The following is a 22,687-nucleotide window of genomic DNA, read 5'->3' as shown; positions in this document are numbered from 1 at the left end:
TGGAAATTATATAAATAAAACAAAGAACTGACATCACTGAGTGAACTGGTCACATACACATGTTCATTTATTTGGAACTTTACAAAGTCAATTCTTCATTCTGCGATTGTCATTTATAACACACAGCCAGAAATGGTCAACACTAACCATATCAAGAATGGACAAGACATACTGGAGTGCAAATTAACAAAGTGTACACTAATTATCATGAGTTATGAACTCTGGTCTTTGACATTAAATTAAAAGAGTGCACAATAATGGAATTTGTTCTGTAACTGCTGTAAAATTTTGACCAGTGTATACTTGAAAACGAGAGACCCATCTGAGCCTGATATTTCTCACAGAGCTAAAATCTATTCAACAGGCAAATGCAAGGGTAGCTCATCAAGGAATCTGTGCTCGTATAATGCTTTCCAATGATTCCATTTTTTTGTAAACATTTGTTTGGTAATAGCAGATATTTTGGACGATGTATTAGTATAATTTTTGGGCCAGAATATTTTCTGTGAAATTTCGGTTAACTTACGTTGAACAGGTTTTGAGAAGTCATCAAGGGTTTTTCTTCATTCAGTAACAATGGCAATATTGAATAAAGAATCATCATCGTTTGTGCAAAACTGAAAGGTTTTTATGCTGGGATGATAATTTGGTGAAATGCTGTTGAACCGTCTTTGAGACATCCGAAGATTTTGTTTTCTGTTTTCAGTGATGAGGCAAATCAACAACATTTTTCATGGGTGTCAATTTTGTTGTTGATCTCATGGATTACAAAGACCTAAAATACACAAAGAAAGAAAGAAACTATGCTGACAGCAGATGGTGGCCACTTCAGTAATTCACTTCAGTAATTAAAGCAGTAGTAATAGTTGTACAAGTACAAATCAAAACACACTGAAATCTATCTCTTGCATTGGTATTCAAGCAAGTGCTCAGCTTCAAAGGGAGCCAATGCAGCCATCAACCCCAAACTACCAGTAATCAGTTATTAAAGCACACATGTATGATCATTTCCTTAAAATGGTGTCCATAAAACTGCACCATCAGTACTTTCTGACAACCATAATTTTAACACATGGGCTTCAGATTGGTAAAATTCAACTTAGATTCAATCAGTCTGGATTATACCATCATTCAAGATGTGAACCAAACAAACGACCAGCTGCCCCTTGCTCAATGCAATTAGCTGGCAGTGTCAATATCTGATGCATTTAGAACCCACTGAAGTGCAAATATCCTCACTAAACGGAAAACCAATTGAAACACTCATATGTTGAGCCTGCCTTAGGTACGAATTTCAATCACTAGACTTCACAACAATAATGAACCATAAGATCTCGTCAATCAAGCAGTTTCATGCTATGGAATCATTGTTACTCACATGTAGATGTGTCAAAAGTTGGCCCTAATTATCCTTGGCTTTGAGAAAGCTGGACTCGTTTCGACAATCTAATTATTATTCATCTGACAAACGTTCGTGTGTACCAGCAGACTTGATTGACATGATATTGATTCAGTTGGTTTTGTCAGAAAATAGTGAAGTGTGAGCCTCGATAATCTGCTGTCATTAGCATTTGCGCTTACTGTTCATTGGGATTAAACATGCATGGATAAAATGAAATGAGTTTTTATTTAAAAAAAGTTTGAAAACAATTTACTTGAATGATGAATCAATTTGTAAAATCTAATTTTTTTTATACTAGCATCAACTATTATTCTCTCATTCATTTTCATTAATACTTTATGCACAATTCTTACTCCTATCAAAGCATAGAGATTTAAAGTAGCGGGTGGAAATTACAAAGTAGTGGGTGGAAACTACAAAGTAGTGGGTGGAAATTACAGCCACCAGATACCATATACTTGGGTTTGTATTAAAGCAATGTGTAATGCTGTATTATTATTTCAAATAGGTTAAAATAAAATAAACACACATACAAGTTAACATTTTATTACCAGACTATAGTAATGAAATTTTACTGAATGGTTTTGTTCATCTTTAAGAATGTGGCAATAAGAAAATGGGTGGGTGGCTTCTTCATCACATGTGACTAATTTTCTGTTCACTCTTTAACCTTTATCCTTGTAAAGACTCCATTCCTATCTGATAACAATACATGTATGGAAACAGAAAATATAGCCCTTTCATACAACTCCTGACAGTACATGTATGTTAGTATGGAAACAGAAAATATAGCCCTTCCAAACAACTCCTAACAATTTACCTTTGAAAAACTAATGAAAAAAGACCTTAACCTTTGATGGCTGGATCCATCATTCCCATCCATGCGCAATATACACTAGTGCATCTGGTTAGAAATGCCTATCTATATATATTCACATTTTTCTAATTTATTTGATAAATGTCTATTTGTACAAGGCAATAACAGATAGCACTGCCAGTTGTAACAAAACTAATCACTGACCACCCACCTAATATTTAAACAGCTGTTCCATGTAACCTTGACCTTTGTGGAGATCAACTTCTAGTGATATTCCTGGGTAGAGTAGATGATTATCAGGGAAGATATTGCCATTTAAAAGAACCAACCAATTTGATGCCAGATGAATGTACAGATATACAGATGAGTATTGTGACCTTTATGTCTCACCTTTTGTAACATTCATTGCAGGTGAGACACAAAATGGTGACATTTTTCTATGATTAATAAAAAAGGGGATGGAATATGTACTTCATAATGTAAAGGTATACAGATGATCAATCACATATTAACATTTTTCAACTCTCAGATACACAGAATCATCAGCAATCTAACTTGCATTTACTAAAGCCCAGCTGGTCAGAACTGCCCACACTAAAAAGAGGGGGGTAAATGCTTCGCAGCGTGTACTGGAGCCCAAGTGGTCAGTAATGTCCATAACATACATGTAATAGATCTGGGCACAGTTTTTCACAATGTACTGGTCCAGTAATCCAATTGGCAAGTATTGGCCACACTACAAGGGGAGGGAGTTTAGTGCTTCAGAGTGTACTGGAGTCTGGACGGTCAGTATTTTCCACACTGGAAGGGGATGGGGTGCCAGGTGACCAGTTCCGCAGTTGAAAATTAATGTCCATCAACAGGCTGTACAACTGTCCAACATCAAAGTCCAATTCAGTCAAGACAAATATGCCTGGTGTGGGGGAAAAAAACAAATATTGAAATTAATAATAATTAATGGTACAAAATACAGAAAGAATATGCTACGTACCTTATAGAAAAATAGAAAAATACACATAAATATAGAAAATACATACCCTTATGGAATAACAGTAAAGATAAAGTTGCAGAGAAAGTAAAAATGCCTGTGTGCTAGGTTGGTACATCCTATTATCATGCTACTGATACTACTTAGAAAACATACCCCAAAATGTTTCAGTATACTTTTCACTTTCAACCTTCTGCATCAGTAATCAATGTGAGTGGCATTGGTCATGGTGAATGATTTACATTTCTGATCAATGGATTCACTGAAATGCTGGGTATTTCAAGGAGCAAGCATATTTTGGGGGAGAAATTATCATAATTTACAAGTCTTGAATGACAGTTGCTTAAGTGAAGCAGATGACAGTGGTTCCAACTTAGATGAGTTTCATGTCAAAATCCAGGAGTGATTCCATTCTGGGAATAATGAGTGAACATGTGGTCCTGATACGTCAAAACTGGACCACAGATTTCTTAGTTGTGGCCAGCTTCATCTCTTCTATGATGTCTGATCATGTCTAACCTCAAGAAATGGTATCCATTGATTGTTGTAGGGGATACCTTTTTGTCTTCAATGAGAAAGAAGTTAGCCACTGGGGAATGGGTGCCAAAAGTCAAGTTATGCTATTGATGTGACATTTGTCAATATCAACATGATCTCTCCTTGTAGGTCTTCAAAGTAAAGGATCTTCAGCCAATGAGATTTCCTCCATGAATGAAGCTCCAAACTCCTTGTCAATCAGGACATTAAATTAAAAAAATGTCAAAATTAAATGTATAAATTCAATTATGATCTTTGTATGCCTGAGTTCTAACAGATTCATTAAATATGATTTATGATATCCTTATGATATACACTACAATGCACATTTGTAGTTAACCCCAAATCCTGTAAACTAATCATAAGCCCCATGTCTAGAAAGCACATTTTACGAATTTGAAGGAATGGTAGAGTTTTCTTGCCTTGATACTATTGATCTAAGAACCCACACTGAAATGAAACTCATATGTTGGACAATACACCCTTAATGGGCCCCACAAACTGCAATGAAACTCGTATGTTTGATAATACACCCTTATGGCCGCCCCCGATCAGATAATTATTTATCTTACATCATGTCACAAATTATGCTTGAATTGTTTAAACTGTGAAGTGGATGATTTGTTGACCTTGTGCTCAGCGTGTTTTTATGGATGAAAAATGCAACAAAGGGATTGGAATCAGATAAAGTATGAATTGGATTTGATCACTTGCTTAAACATGTACATGTAAGGGAAATCTAAGATCTGTTTTTTTTTACTATGAATAATGTATTTCTTCCAACTAGTAAATTTGATGGCTATGTGAAATTCTTGCATATATGTTTACATAAGGGTCATTCAGACTTGGCATATTATAACAGCTGTGCTTGAAAGTGCTCAAAATGCCATGGTAATAGGCATGACGAGTTAATAGGGGTATGTATGTATATGTGTGTGTGTGTTTGTGTGTGTGTGTGGATGTATGGATGGATGGATGGATGGATGGATAGATGCATGCATGTACGTGTGTGCATGCGTACATAAGTACGTACATACAGATGGATGGACGGACATATGTAAATAGAAATGACTGGTCAGTAAAAATGTTGATTAAAAAGTGTAAAATGGATATGAAGAAAATCCATCAGAAGTTGGCTTAAACATAATTATGGCTTACATTGATTTAAACAGATCAGGATTTAATTCTAATTGCAATTAACACTTTTTCTTCTTTTTTTCTAATGTTTTTATTAACTTTTTGGACAAACAAAATTCACCAGTTCAAAGTAGATCTTTATGTGATTTTACTGAATAATTTTCATGCCCTGTATCTACTTTTAGCTCCAGAATGCTATCCATTTCATACACACAAGATCTAATGACTACCTGTATAAAGTGACCACTTATCCACCAAGACCACCATTTTTTCAGTTCATTTGAAAGTTTGTATCTAATCTGCATATAGCAAATTTCTGCTCAAAGTGACAAGCCACTACATTTGTTTGGCTTTTAGGACCCTCCTACTTATATGTCTGTCTATTGTTCTATCTATCCATCCATCTATCTATTCTCTATAAACACCACTTTTAGGTGCTTCCCTGTGCAGCCATTACACATTTGACCATATGTTTTTATGTTATGAAATATTTGTGTGTGCATGTGTCTGTCAAGGAACAGACAATATTACCAGTTCTTTTCTCTGCCAATCCTCCACAGTAAATGTTGAGTAGAGTCACTGTATCATCATCTGAACTTTGACCAAAAAGATCATCGGGCCAAAGAGACCTGAAGAATTAATTCACCATTATCTTTTTGTATTCATTCCGATTACAAGGCATTACAAAACTACGTTGTAGGAATTTTACTCCTATTTTAAACCTCTACAGATTTAGTGCATTAGTTTTAAATTCACCTACACTAAGACTATCTGACTTGCCTGAGGCACTAATCTAGACACAACATATCCAAAATTCAAGTATGCTGCATTTTCTCAAAACAGTTCCATTGGAATGAAATAACTAGAATTTTTAGATCTAGTGACCTTTCTGAACTGGTCAAAGAGCAACTTGAGTTTTTTCGTCTTAAGTAAAAGTCAATAGGTGGAACTCAATAAACATATTATTTTCTGTTTAGACCTTAATGCTGCTGTCTACTGAATGCATGTAACATTCTTCACTGGTCAGCAAATCTCCAGAAAAAACTCAGTGAACAATACTTATTATCTTCTTTTAAGGACTACAACAGCATGCAATAACAGATATTTGAGTCGATTTGTAGATTAGTAGCTTAACCATTTGGTGATCAATTTGGCAAAATATGAATGATGAAAAAAATACTGGTACTGTATATTATTGTTTCTGTAATTAAGTCTGAGGAAGAAAAGATATACATAAAATTTCAAAGAGGTGTACTTTATTCTCTGCAGAGTTTCATGTTCTCCAATTGTTTCTACACCATTAACCATAAAATTATTGTAATTACCATTCTTTGCCAATATATTTTTAGCACAAAGAACTTTTTTTTTATTCAAAGTGTGCAAACTTAGGGTTCTAAAGAAAATTATAATGCATATTTTTATCCATAATTATTTACAGACTGAAAAAAAAATGATTAAAAAGTCCATTAAAAAAAATACAGAGATTACTGTACTGTTATACTGATTTCAAGCAGACAGCACAGATCGTAATATACCATTAAATTATATCATAATAACTGGAGCTTAAAAACATGTCACAGTGACCTAATTTCATTGAAATTTTCAGAATGTACATGTTACAGATCCTAGAACTGGAGTTAAATCCAAAAATATTACATTAAAGCTTACATCAACAATGATGCTAACAAAATTCATACTGGATATATTCTACTTTTATATACTGTTACTTAGTTTTTCAGAAAAAACTGATAATCAATGAAGCAGAAGATTAAACAAAATAAGTGGGATGGAGTAATGAGATGTTTATGTACCTAAATGACCGGAGAAGCTGGATGGCCTTCTGATACTGTTGACTGTGAAGGTATTCCAACATGCTGGAGATGGCCTCCTGCTTGGAGAAAGTCTTGGGCGAATATTCATTCAGGGGTGAGACCTGACCATTCTCCAGCTCCGACTGGGCCCCAGATATATCCCGCTTCACCACACTCACCTGCACAGACATATCAGCCACCTGGAATCAGATAGCATACAAATTATTATCAAAATCACCAGTAGAGGATGACAATGGTGTAATGAGAGCTCCAACTGGCTGAGTGATCAAAAGTGCTCGCCTATACCAGTCACTGCCATCTCACCTCTGTCCACGTGAGTTCGAGTCTTGGGCTAGGACAATGTGGGTATGAAAGAAAGCTTGCCAGTAGCCTCCCATGGAAATGGTGTTAAACCCAAAACAACAACAATAATAATGGTGAATTGAGAAAGGGAAACAAAAGACAATCAAAAAGTAGTAGCTTTACACTGGACTTTGTAAAACATTATCCTGTTTCCCACTTATATGCATCCAACTACTGAAAGTGTCATGCACTTTCATTATCTAAACTACTTATGCTGGTACCCTACAGTCAAGCACTCTCATGCATGTAATTCTACCATCAGTAGGACAAAACTATAGTTTAATGGCTGTCTATGGCATATACCATTTTATAGCTAAAATCACATCCAGTCTACTGGGGACTGGAATTGTTCCATCAGTGCATGATGCAAGCTGAGTAATCCAATTAAGGTTGACATGTACATAACAAGCTTTAAACTGAATACCTTATTGTTGTCATTTGATGAGTTTATGGCCAAAGGCAGGGTGTTTATATTAAGGTGTTATGAGTAATAAAGGGATCAAAGGCTGTTCCTTAAAATTTTCATAAACTTTCGTGCTCAGTGAGATAAAAAAAAGAGACTGACTATGGTGTGAATTTGGCAGAAACACTTGCATAAGTATTTTGATTTGCTTTTTGGTCTTGTGTAATTGTTATTGTGTTTTTCAATACTAAAATACCACCAGCTAAGAGATGTTACAAGTTCAACAATACTTAGAAATCAGCATTAAGTGGGTACAGGAAAACAGCACAGGTCCCAAGTTTGCACTGTACTTTTTAAGTGCATTTTAAGACAGTATATGGGCAAAGAAATGATGCCACCATGCGTATGCATACACCATCACATAGGAGCCATGATACTTCTGCAGCAAAAAAATACACTCTGAAGGCCTTCTTTGAGACTGGATCAAAAGTAGCCCTTGTATAGACTGTTTGCAAATTGCATGGCAGAGTGCAATTTACTATCTGTCATTGCAAACCATCTCAATCATGCAGACAGAGGTGAGATGGCAGTGATCCGTAACGGAGAGTGCTTTAGACCACTCAGCCACTCGAGGCCCCCTGAACTTTTGAAGAAATCTAAAAAGCACATAGATTTTTAAAAAATTTTCTTGCAGTGAACTATGAGAAACTGCAGTTCCAAACATCATGGCACTTAAAGGCTTCTTGTTAGGTCTCTGAACTTGATGTAATTTCTAGGTTGTTTTTTTTCTTCTTTTTTTTCGATTCTTCAATTTCAAGTGGCAGTCATCTCTTTGTCGAAAAGACATAATTAAATACACACAATATGATATCCAATAAAAGTCATTGTTGCCTTTTCTACCTATTTCCCCAAAATCTGAATGTTCCTTTATATACTTCTATCCTGAATGTTTAAACATTTCAAGAGGCTTATTGTCTCTATCGTCTTCAAATTGTTTTTATTCACTGAACATCCATCCCTAGTATAGGCTGTAAGCACTAGCTTGATCATGCAGGCATTTAGCACACAAACTATCAACAGTTTAAAGCATCTGAGGTATTACTGTAGAAGTCAGACTGGTTCCCTGACCAACTCCAGTGTAACTAATATGAAACCCTGATCTGGGTCAATCACAAGCAAGCCAATTTCCAGATTTGACCACAATGTTCGTATTTTCATAAATTTTGCTATTATTCCACAAAACCCATAATATATGGGTAAATTCAGTACGACTTAAAGTCAAACGGTAAGGGTTGGCAGGTCTGAAAATGCATTAAAATCATGTCAATTAAAATTCTTACTGATTTAGAAGCCAAGCTACTGATCAAAATTTTAAAACCTACTGATGTGACATTCTGGTACTGTTACATACCTGCACTTTTAATTTATATACTACATCTGATGTCCTGGTACTGTTACCTGTACTTTTAACTTATATACACTGTGCTACCTCTGATGTCCTGGTACTGTTATATACCTGTACTTTTAATTTATATACTATATCTAATGTCCTGGTACTGTTACATACCTGTACTTTTAATTTATATACGCTGTACTACATCTGATGTCCTGGTACTGTTACATACCTGTACTTTTAATTTATATACTACATCTGATGTCCTGGTACTGTTACATACCTGTACTTTTAATTTATATATACTGTACTACATCTGATGTCCTGGTACTGTTACATACCTGTACTTTTAATTTATATACTACATCTGATGTCCTGGTACTGTTACATACCTGTACTTTTAATTTATATATACTGTACTACATCTGATGTCCTGGTACTGTTACATACCTGTACTTTTAATTTATATACTACATCTGATGTCCTGGTACTGTTACATACCTGTACTTTTAATTTATATACTACATCTGATGTCCTGGTACTGTTACATACCTGTACTTTTAATTTATATACTACATCTGATGTTCTGGTACTGTTACATACCTGTACTTTTAATTTATATACTACATCTGATGTCCTGGTACTGTTACATACCTGTACTTTTAATTTATATATGCTGTACTACATCTGATGTCCTGGTACTGTTACATACCTGTACTTTTAATTTATATACTACATCTGATGTCCTGGTACTGTTACATACCTGTACTTTTAATTTATATACTACATCTGATGTCCTGGTACTGTTACATACCTGTACTTTTAATTTATATACTACATCTGATGTCCTGGTACTGTTACATACCTGTACTTTTAATTTATATACTACATCTGATGTCCTGGTACTGTTACATACCTGTACTTTTAATTTATATACTACATCTGATGTCCTGGTACTGTTACATACCTGTACTTTTAATTTATATACTACATCTGATGTCCTGGTACTGTTACATACCTGTACTTTTAATTTATATACTACATCTGATGTCCTGGTACTGTTACATACCTGTACTTTTAATTTATATACTATATCTGATGTCCTGGTACTGTTACATACCTGTACTTTTAATTTATATATACTGTACTACATCTGATATCCTGGTACTGTTACATACCTGTACTTTTAATTTATATGCTACATCTGATGTCCTGGTACTGTTACATACCTGTACTTTTAATTTATATACTACATCTGATGTCCTGGTACTGTTACATACCTGTACTTTTAATTTATATACTACATCTAATGTCCTGGTACTGTTACATACCTGTACTTTTAATTTATATACTACATCTGATGTTCTGGTACTGTTACATACCTGTACTTTTAATTTATATACTACATCTGATGTCCTGGTACTGTTACATACCTGTACTTTTAATTTATATATGCTGTACTACATCTGATGTCCTGGTACTGTTACATACGTGTACTTTTAATTTATATACTACATCTGATGTCCTGGTACTGTTACATACCTGTACTTTTAATTTATATATACTGTACTACATCTGATGTCCTGGTACTGTTACATACCTGTACTTTTAATTTATATACTACATCTGATGTCCTGGTACTGTTACATACCTGTACTTTTAATTTATATATACTGTACTACATCTGATGTCCTGGTACTGTTACATACCTGTACTTTTAATTTATATACTACATCTGATGTCCTGGTACTGTTACATACCTGTACTTTTAATTTATATACTACATCTGATGTCCTGGTACTGTTACATACCTGTACTTTTAATTTATATACTACATCTGATGTTCTGGTACTGTTACATACCTGTACTTTTAATTTATATACTACATCTGATGTCCTGGTACTGTTACATACCTGTACTTTTAATTTATATATGCTGTACTACATCTGATGTCCTGGTACTGTTACATACCTGTACTTTTAATTTATATACTACATCTGATGTCCTGGTACTGTTACATACCTGTACTTTTAATTTATATACTACATCTGATGTCCTGGTACTGTTACATACCTGTACTTTTAATTTATATACTACATCTGATGTCCTGGTACTGTTACATACCTGTACTTTTAATTTATATACTACATCTGATGTCCTGGTACTGTTACATACCTGTACTTTTAATTTATATACTACATCTGATGTCCTGGTACTGTTACATACCTGTACTTTTAATTTATATACTACATCTGATGTCCTGGTACTGTTACATACCTGTACTTTTAATTTATATACTATATCTGATGTCCTGGTACTGTTACATACCTGTACTTTTAATTTATATATACTGTACTACATCTGATATCCTGGTACTGTTACATACCTGTACTTTTAATTTATATGCTACATCTGATGTCCTGGTACTGTTACATACCTGTACTTTTAATTTATATACTACATCTGATGTCCTGGTACTGTTACATACCTGTACTTTTAATTTATATACTACATCTAATGTCCTGGTACTGTTACATACCTGTACTTTTAATTTATATACTACATCTGATGTTCTGGTACTGTTACATACCTGTACTTTTAATTTATATACTACATCTGATGTCCTGGTACTGTTACATACCTGTACTTTTAATTTATATATGCTGTACTACATCTGATGTCCTGGTACTGTTACATACCTGTACTTTTAATTTATATACTACATCTGATGTCCTGGTACTGTTACATACCTGTACTTTTAATTTATATACTACATCTGATGTCCTGGTACTGTTACATACCTGTACTTTTAATTTATATACTACATCTGATGTCCTGGTACTGTTACATACCTGTACTTTTAATTTATATACTACATCTGATGTCCTGGTACTGTTACATACCTGTACTTTTAATTTATATACTACATCTGATGTCCTGGTACTGTTACATACCTGTACTTTTAATTTATATACTACATCTGATGTCCTGGTACTGTTACATACCTGTACTTTTAATTTATATACTACATCTGATGTCCTGGTACTGTTACATACCTGTACTTTTAATTTATATACTACATCTGATGTCCTGGTACTGTTACATACCTGTACTTTTAATTTATATACTACATCTGATGTCCTGGTACTGTTACATACCTGTACTTTTAATTTATATACTACATCTGATGTCCTGGTACTGTTACATACCTGTACTTTTAATTTATATACTACATCTGATGTCCTGGTACTGTTATATACCTGTACTTTTAATTTATATATGCTGTACTACATCTGATGTCCTGGTACTGTTACATACCTGTACTTTTAATTTATATACTACATCTGATGTCCTGGTACTGTTACATACCTGTACTTTTAATTTATATACTATATCTGATGTCCTGGTACTGTTACATACCTGTACTTTTAATTTATATACTACATCTGATGTCCTGGTACTGTTACATACCTGTACTTTTAATTTATATACTACATCTGATGTCCTGGTACTGTTACATACCTGTACTTTTAATTTATATATGCTGTACTACATCTGATGTCCTGGTACTGTTACATACCTGTACTTTTAATTTATATACTACATCTGATGTCCTGGTACTGTTACATACCTGTACTTTTAATTTATATATACTGTACTACATCTGATATCCTGGTACTGTTACATACCTGTACTTTTAATTTATATGCTACATCTGATGTCCTGGTACTGTTACATACCTGTACTTTTAATTTATATACTACACCTGATGTCCTGGTACTGTTACATACCTGTACTTTTAATTTATATACTACATCTAATGTCCTGGTACTGTTACATACCTGTACTTTTAATTTATATACTACATCTGATGTTCTGGTACTGTTACATACCTGTACTTTTAATTTATATACTACATCTGATGTCCTGGTACTGTTACATACCTGTACTTTTAATTTATATATGCTGTACTACATCTGATGTCCTGGTACTGTTACATACCTGTACTTTTAATTTATATACTACATCTGATGTCCTGGTACTGTTACATACCTGTACTTTTAATTTATATACTACATCTGATGTCCTGGTACTGTTACATACCTGTACTTTTAATTTATATACTACATCTGATGTCCTGGTACTGTTACATACCTGTACTTTTAATTTATATACTACATCTGATGTCCTGGTACTGTTACATACCTGTACTTTTAATTTATATACTACATCTGATGTCCTGGTACTGTTACATACCTGTACTTTTAATTTATATACTACATCTGATGTCCTGGTACTGTTACATACCTGTACTTTTAATTTATATACTACATCTGATGTCCTGGTACTGTTACATACCTGTACTTTTAATTTATATACTACATCTGATGTCCTGGTACTGTTACATACCTGTACTTTTAATTTATATACTACATCTGATGTCCTGGTACTGTTACATACCTGTACTTTTAATTTATATACTACATCTGATGCCCTGGTACTGTTACATACCTGTACTTTTAATTTATATACTACATCTGATGTCCTGGTACTCTTACATACCTGTATTTTTAATTTATATACTACATCTGATGTCCTGCTACTGTTACATACCTGTACTTTTAATTTATATACTACATCTGATGTCCTGGTACTCTTACATACCTGTACTTTTAATTTATATACTACATCTGATGTCCTGGTACTCTTACATACCTGTACTTTTAATTTATATACTACATCTGATGTCCTGGTACTGTTACATACCTGTACTTTTAATTTATATACTACATCTGATGTCCTGGTACTGTTACATACCTGTACTTTTAATTTATATACTATATCTGATGTCCTGGTACTGTTACATACCTGTACTTTTAATTTATATACTATATCTGATGTCCTGGTACTGTTACATACCTGTACTTTTAATTTATATACTACATCTGATGTCCTGGTACTGTTACATACCTGTACTTTTAATTTATATACTACATCTGATGTCCTGGTACTGTTACATACCTGTACTTTTAATTTATATACTACATCTGATGTCCTGGTACTGTTACATACCTGTACTTTTAATTTATATACTACATCTGATGTCCTGGTACTGTTACATACCTGTACTTTTAATTTATATACTACATCTGATGTCCTGGTACTGTTACATACCTGTACTTTTAATTTATATACTACATCTGATGTCCTGGTACTGTTACATACCTGTACTTTTAATTTATATACTACATCTGATGTCCTGGTACTGTTACATACCTGTACTTTTAATTTATATACTACATCTGATGTCCTGGTACTGTTACATACCTGTACTTTTAATTTATATACTACATCTGATGTCCTGGTACTGTTACATACCTTTACTTTTAATTTATATATACTGTACTACATCTGATGTCCTGGTACTGTTACATACCTGTACTTTTAATTTATATACTACATCTGATGTCCTGGTACTGTTACATACCTGTACTTTTAATTTATATACTACATCTGATGTCCTGGTACTGTTACATACCTGTACTTTTAATTTATATACTACATCTGATGTCCTGGTACTGTTACATACCTGTACTTTTAATTTATATACTAGATCTGATGTCCTGGTACTGTTACATACCTGTACTTTTAATTTATATACTACATCTGATGTCCTGGTACTGTTACATACCTGTACTTTTAATTTATATACTACATCTGATGTCCTGGTACTGTTACATACCTGTACTTTTAATTTATATACTACATCTGATGTCCTGGTACTGTTACATACCTGTACTTTTAATTTATATACTACATCTGATGTCCTGGTACTGTTACATACCTGTACTTTTAATTTATATATGCTGTACTACATCTGATGTCCTGGTACTGTTACATACCTGTACTTTTAATTTATATACTACATCTGATGTCCTGGTACTGTTACATACCTGTACTTTTAATTTATATACTACATCTGATGTCCTGGTACTGTTACATACCTGTACTTTTAATTTATATACTACATCTGATGTCCTGGTACTGTTACATACCTGTACTTTTAATTTATATACTACATCTGATGTCCTGGTACTGTTACATACCTGTACTTTTAATTTATATACTACATCTAATGTCCTGGTATTGTTACATAACTGTACTTCTATTTTATATACTACATCTGATGTCCTGGTACAGTTACATACCTGTACTTTTAATTTATATACTATATCTGATGTCCTGGTACTGTTACATACCTGTACTTTTAATTTATATATACTGTACTACATCTGATATCCTGGTACTGTTACATACCTGTACTTTTAATTTATATGCTACATCTGATGTCCTGGTACTGTTACATACCTGTACTTTTAATTTATATACTACATCTGATGTCCTGGTACTGTTACATACCTGTACTTTTAATTTATATACTACATCTAATGTCCTGGTACTGTTACATACCTGTACTTTTAATTTATATACTACATCTGATGTTCTGGTACTGTTACATACCTGTACTTTTAATTTATATACTACATCTGATGTCCTGGTACTGTTACATACCTGTACTTTTAATTTATATACTACATCTGATGTCCTGGTACTGTTACATACCTGTACTTTTAATTTATATATGCTGTACTACATCTGATGTCCTGGTACTGTTACATACCTGTACTTTTAATTTATATACTACATCTGATGTCCTGGTACTGTTACATACCTGTACTTTTAATTTATATACTACATCTGATGTCCTGGTACTGTTACATACCTGTACTTTTAATTTATATACTACATCTGATGTCCTGGTACTGTTACATACCTGTACTTTTAATTTATATACTACATCTGATGTCCTGGTACTGTTACATACCTGTACTTTTAATTTATATACTACATCTGATGTCCTGGTACTGTTACATACCTGTACTTTTAATTTATATACTACATCTGATGTCCTGGTACTGTTACATACCTGTACTTTTAATTTATATACTACATCTGATGTCCTGGTACTGTTACATACCTGTACTTTTAATTTATATACTACATCTGATGTCCTGGTACTGTTACATACCTGTACTTTTAATTTATATACTACATCTGATGTCCTGGTACTGTTACATACCTGTACTTTTAATTTATATACTACATCTGATGTCCTGGTACTGTTACATACCTGTACTTTTAATTTATATACTACATCTGATGCCCTGGTACTGTTACATACCTGTACTTTTAATTTATATACTACATCTGATGTCCTGGTACTGTTACATACCTGTACTTTTAATTTATATACTACATCTGATGTCCTGGTACTGTTACATACCTGTACTTTTAATTTATATACTACATCTGATGTCCTGGTACTGTTACATACCTGTACTTTTAATTTATATACTACATCTGATGTCCTGGTACTGTTACATACCTGTACTTTTAATTTATATACTACATCTGATGTCCTGGTACTCTTACATACCTGTACTTTTAATTTATATACTACATCTGATGTCCTGGTACTGTTACATACCTGTACTTTTAATTTATATACTACATCTGATGTCCTGGTACTGTTACATACCTGTACTTTTAATTTATATACTACATCTGATGTCCTGGTACTGTTACATACCTGTACTTTTAATTTATATACTACATCTGATGTCCTGGTACTGTTATATACCTGTACTTTTAATTTATATACTACATCTGATGTCCTGGTACTGTTACATACCTGTACTTTTAATTTATATACTACATCTAATGTCCTGGTACTGTTACATACCTGTACTTTTAATTTATATACTATATCTGATGTCCTGGTACTGTTATATACCTGTACTTTTAATTTATATATGCTGTACTACATCTGATGTCCTGGTACTGTTACATACCTGTACTTTTAATTTATATACTACATCTGATGTCCTGGTACTGTTACATACCTGTACTTTTAATTTATATACTATATCTGATGTCCTGGTACTGTTACATACCTGTACTTTTAATTTATATACTACACCTGATGTCCTGGTACTGTTACATACCTGTACTTTTAATTTATATACTACATCTGATGTCCTGGTACTGTTACATACCTGTACTTTTAATTTATATATGCTGTACTACATCTGATGTCCTGGTACTGTTACATACCTGTACTTTTAATTTATATACTACATCTGATGTCCTGGTACTGTTACATACCTGTACTTTTAATTTATATATACTGTACTACATCTGATATCCTGGTACTGTTACATACCTGTACTTTTAATTTATATGCTACATCTGATGTCCTGGTACTGTTACATACCTGTACTTTTAATTTATATACTACACCTGATGTCCTGGTACTGTTACATACCTGTACTTTTAATTTATATACTACATCTAATGTCCTGGTACTGTTACATACCTGTACTTTTAATTTATATACTACATCTGATGTTCTGGTACTGTTACATACCTGTACTTTTAATTTATATACTACATCTGATGTCCTGGTACTGTTACATACCTGTACTTTTAATTTATATATGCTGTACTACATCTGATGTCCTGGTACTGTTACATACCTGTACTTTTAATTTATATACTACATCTGATGTCCTGGTACTGTTACATACCTGTACTTTTAATTTATATACTACATCTGATGTCCTGGTACTGTTACATACCTGTACTTTTAATTTATATACTACCTCTGATGTCCTGGTACTGTTACATACCTGTACTTTTAATTTATATACTACATCTGATGTCCTGGTACTGTTACATACCTGTACTTTTAATTTATATACTACATCTGATGTCCTGGTACTCTTACATACCTGTACTTTTAATTTATATACTACATCTGATGCCCTGGTACTGTTACATACCTGTACTTTTAATTTATATACTACATCTGATGTCCTGGTACTGTTACATACCTGTACTTTTAATTTATATATACTGTACTACATCTGATATCCTGGTACTGTTACATACCTGTACTTTTAATTTATATGCTACATCTGATGTCCTGGTACTGTTACATACCTGTACTTTTAATTTATATACTACATCTGATGTCCTGGTACTGTTACATACCTGTACTTTTAATTTATATACTACATCTAATGTCCTGGTACTGTTACATACCTGTACTTTTAATTTATATACTACATCTGATGTTCTGGTACTGTTACATACCTGTACTTTTAATTTATATACTACATCTGATGTCCTGGTACTGTTACATACCTGTACTTTTAATTTATATACTACATCTGATGTCCTGGTACTGTTACATACCTGTACTTTTAATTTATATATGCTGTACTACATCTGATGTCCTGGTACTGTTACATACCTGTACTTTTAATTTATATACTACATCTGATGTCCTGGTACTGTTACATACCTGTACTTTTAATTTATATACTACATCTGATGTCCTGGTACTGTTACATACCTGTACTTTTAATTTATATACTACATCTGATGTCCTGGTACTGTTACATACCTGTACTTTTAATTTATATACTACATCTGATGTCCTGGTACTGTTACATACCTGTACTTTTAATTTATATACTACATCTGATGTCCTGGTACTGTTACATACCTGTACTTTTAATTTATATACTACATCTGATGTCCTGGTACTGTTACATACCTGTACTTTTAATTTATATACTACATCTGATGTCCTGGTACTGTTACATACCTGTACTTTTAATTTATATACTACATCTGATGTCCTGGTACTGTTACATACCTGTACTTTTAATTTATATACTACATCTGATGTCCTGGTACTGTTACATACCTGTACTTTTAATTTATATACTACATCTGATGCCCTGGTACTGTTACATACCTGTACTTTTAATTTATATACTACATCTGATGTCCTGGTACTGTTACATACCTGTACTTTTAATTTATATACTACATCTGATGTCCTGGTACTGTTACATACCTGTACTTTTAATTTATATACTACATCTGATGTCCTGGTACTGTTACATACCTGTACTTTTAATTTATATACTACATCTGATGTCCTGGTACTCTTACATACCTGTACTTTTAATTTATATACTACATCTGATGTCCTGGTACTGTTACATACCTGTACTTTTAATTTATATACTACATCTGATGTCCTGGTACTGTTACATACCTGTACTTTTAATTTATATACTACATCTGATGTCCTGGTACTGTTACATACCTGTACTTTTAATTTATATACTACATCTGATGTCCTGGTACTGTTACATACCTGTACTTTTAATTTATATACTACATCTGATGTCCTGGTACTGTTACATACCTGCACTTTTAATTTATATACTACATCTAATGTCCTGGTACTGTTACATACCTGTACTTTTAATTTATATACTATATCTGATGTCCTGGTACTGTTATATACCTGTACTTTTAATTTATATATGCTGTACTACATCTGATGTCCTGGTACTGTTACATACCTGTACTTTTAATTTATATACTACATCTGATGTCCTGGTACTGTTACATACCTGTACTTTTAATTTATATACTATATCTGATGTCCTGGTACTGTTACATACCTGTACTTTTAATTTATATACTACACCTGATGTCCTGGTACTGTTACATACCTGTACTTTTAATTTATATACTACATCTGATGTCCTGGTACTGTTATATACCTGTACTTTTAATTTATATATGCTGTACTACATCTGATGTCCTGGTACTGTTACATACCTGTACTTTTAATTTATATACTACATCTGATGTCCTGGTACTGTTACATACCTGTACTTTTAATTTATATATACTGTACTACATCTGATATCCTGGTACTGTTACATACCTGTACTTTTAATTTATATGCTACATCTGATGTCCTGGTACTGTTACATACCTGTACTTTTAATTTATATACTACACCTGATGTCCTGGTACTGTTACATACCTGTACTTTTAATTTATATACTACATCTAATGTCCTGGTACTGTTACATACCTGTACTTTTAATTTATATACTACATCTGATGTTCTGGTACTGTTACATACCTGTACTTTTAATTTATATACTACATCTGATGTCCTGGTACTGTTACATACCTGTACTTTTAATTTATATATGCTGTACTACATCTGATGTCCTGGTACTGTTACATACCTGTACTTTTAATTTATATACTACATCTGATGTCCTGGTACTGTTACATACCTGTACTTTTAATTTATATACTACATCTGATGTCCTGGTACTGTTACATACCTGTACTTTTAATTTATATACTACCTCTGATGTCCTGGTACTGTTACATACCTGTACTTTTAATTTATATACTACATCTGATGTCCTGGTACTGTTACATACCTGTACTTTTAATTTATATACTACATCTGATGTCCTGGTACTGTTACATACCTGTACTTTTAATTTATATACTACATCTGATGCCCTGGTACTGTTACATACCTGTACTTTTAATTTATATACTACATCTGATGTCCTGGTACTGTTACATACCTGTACTTTTAATTTATATACTACATCTGATGTCCTGGTACTGTTACATACCTGTACTTTTAATTTATATACTACATCTGATGTCCTGGTACTGTTACATACCTGTACTTTTAATTTATATACTACATCTGATGTCCTGGTACTGTTACATACCTGTACTTTTAATTTATATACTACATCTGATGTCCTGGTACTGTTACATACCTGTACTTTTAATTTATATACTACATCTGATGTCCTGGTACTGTTACATACCTGCACTTTTAATTTATATACTACATCTAATGTCCTGGTACTGTTACATACCTGTACTTTTAATTTATATACTATATCTGATGTCCTGGTACTGTTATATACCTGTACTTTTAATTTATATATGCTGTACTACATCTGATGTCCTGGTACTGTTACATACCTGTACTTTTAATTTATATACTACATCTGATGTCCTGGTACTGTTACATACCTGTACTTTTAATTTATATACTATATCTGATGTCCTGGTACTGTTACATACCTGTACTTTTAATTTATATACTACACCTGATGTCCTGGTACTGTTACATACCTGTACTTTTAATTTATATACTACATCTGATGTCCTGGTACTGTTATATACCTGTACTTTTAATTTATATATGCTGTACTACATCTGATGTCCTGGTACTGTTACATACCTGTACTTTTAATTTATATACTACATCTGATGTCCTGGTACTGTTACATACCTGTACTTTTAATTTATATATACTGTACTACATCTGATATCCTGGTACTGTTACATACCTGTACTTTTAATTTATATGCTACATCTGATGTCCTGGTACTGTTACATACCTGTACTTTTAATTTATATACTACACCTGATGTCCTGGTACTGTTACATACCTGTACTTTTAATTTATATACTACATCTAATGTCCTGGTACTGTTACATACCTGTACTTTTAATTTATATACTACATCTGATGTTCTGGTACTGTTACATACCTGTACTTTTAATTTATATACTACATCTGATGTCCTGGTACTGTTACATACCTGTACTTTTAATTTATATATGCTGTACTACATCTGATGTCCTGGTACTGTTACATACCTGTACTTTTAATTTATATACTACATCTGATGTCCTGGTACTGTTACATACCTGTACTTTTAATTTATATACTACATCTGATGTCCTGGTACTGTTACATACCTGTACTTTTAATTTATATACTACCTCTGATGTCCTGGTACTGTTACATACCTGTACTTTTAATTTATATACTACATCTGATGTCCTGGTACTGTTACATACCTGTACTTTTAATTTATATACTACATCTGATGTCCTGGTACTGTTACATACCTGTACTTTTAATTTATATACTACATCTGATGCCCTGGTACTGTTACATACCTGTACTTTTAATTTATATACTACATCTGATGTCCTGGTACTGTTACATACCTGTACTTTTAATTTATATACTACATCTGATGTCCTGGTACTGTTACATACCTGTACTTTTAATTTATATACTACATCTGATGTCCTGGTACTGTTACATACCTGTACTTTTAATTTATATACTACATCTGATGTCCTGGTACTCTTACATACCTGTACTTTTAATTTATATACTACATCTGATGTCCTGGTACTCTTACATACCTGTACTTTTAATTGATATACTACATCTGATGTCCTGGTACTCTTACATACCTGTACTTTTAATTTATATACTACATCTGATGTCCTGGTACTGTTACATACCTGTACTTTTAATTTATATACTACATCTGATGTCCTGGTACTGTTACATACCTGTACTTTTAATTTATATACTACATCTGATGTCCTGGTACTGTTACATACCTGTACTTTTAATTTATATACTACATCTGATGTCCTGGTACTGTTATATACCTGTACTTTTAATTTATATACTACATCTGATGTCCTGGTACTGTTACATACCTGTACTTTTAATTTATATACTATATCTGATGTCCTGGTACTGTTACATACCTGTACTTTTAATTTATATACTATATCTGATGTCCTGGTACTGTTATATACCTGTACTTTTAATTTATATACTATATCTGATGTCCTGGTACTGTTACATACCTGTACTTTTAATTTATATACTACATCTGATGTCCTGGTACTGTTACATACCTGTACTTTTAATTTATATACTACATCTGATGTCCTGGTACTGTTACATACCTGTACTTTTAATTTATATACTACATCTGATGTCCTGGTACTGTTACATACCTGTACTTTTAATTTATA

The 22,687-nt window shown here is 32.8% G+C and overlaps 2 protein-coding genes across 20 annotated transcripts in view; both read right to left on the bottom strand.

Moving 5' to 3' along the window:
• The window catches only part of LOC149773223 (uncharacterized), a 54,701-nt gene that overhangs the window by 7,897 nt on the left and 24,117 nt on the right, over window positions 1-22,687 (bottom strand). The gene's annotated exons all lie outside the window — the stretch shown is intronic.
• Window positions 1,933-22,687, bottom strand: part of LOC149773222 (protein furry-like) — a 242,636-nt gene continuing 221,881 nt past the window's right edge. For all 19 annotated transcript variants that reach the window (XM_089946600.1, XM_089946615.1, XM_089946613.1 and 16 more), the window contains 3 exons: window positions 6,693-6,892; window positions 5,413-5,510; window positions 1,933-3,132 (listed from right to left, as the gene is read on the bottom strand). In XM_089946600.1, the coding sequence (XP_089802726.1) occupies window positions 2,981-3,132; window positions 5,413-5,510; window positions 6,693-6,892 (450 nt within the window). In that variant the 3' untranslated portion in view covers window positions 1,933-2,980. The remainder of the gene's footprint in view (window positions 3,133-5,412; window positions 5,511-6,692; window positions 6,893-22,687) is intronic.

This window comes from Sinohyriopsis cumingii, unplaced genomic scaffold, assembly GCF_028554795.1.
Source record: "Sinohyriopsis cumingii isolate HCF-2022 unplaced genomic scaffold, ASM2855479v2 utg000810l, whole genome shotgun sequence".
Lineage (NCBI taxonomy): Eukaryota > Metazoa > Mollusca > Bivalvia > Unionida > Unionidae > Sinohyriopsis > Sinohyriopsis cumingii.
This window is presented reverse-complemented; position numbering and strand designations above follow the sequence as displayed.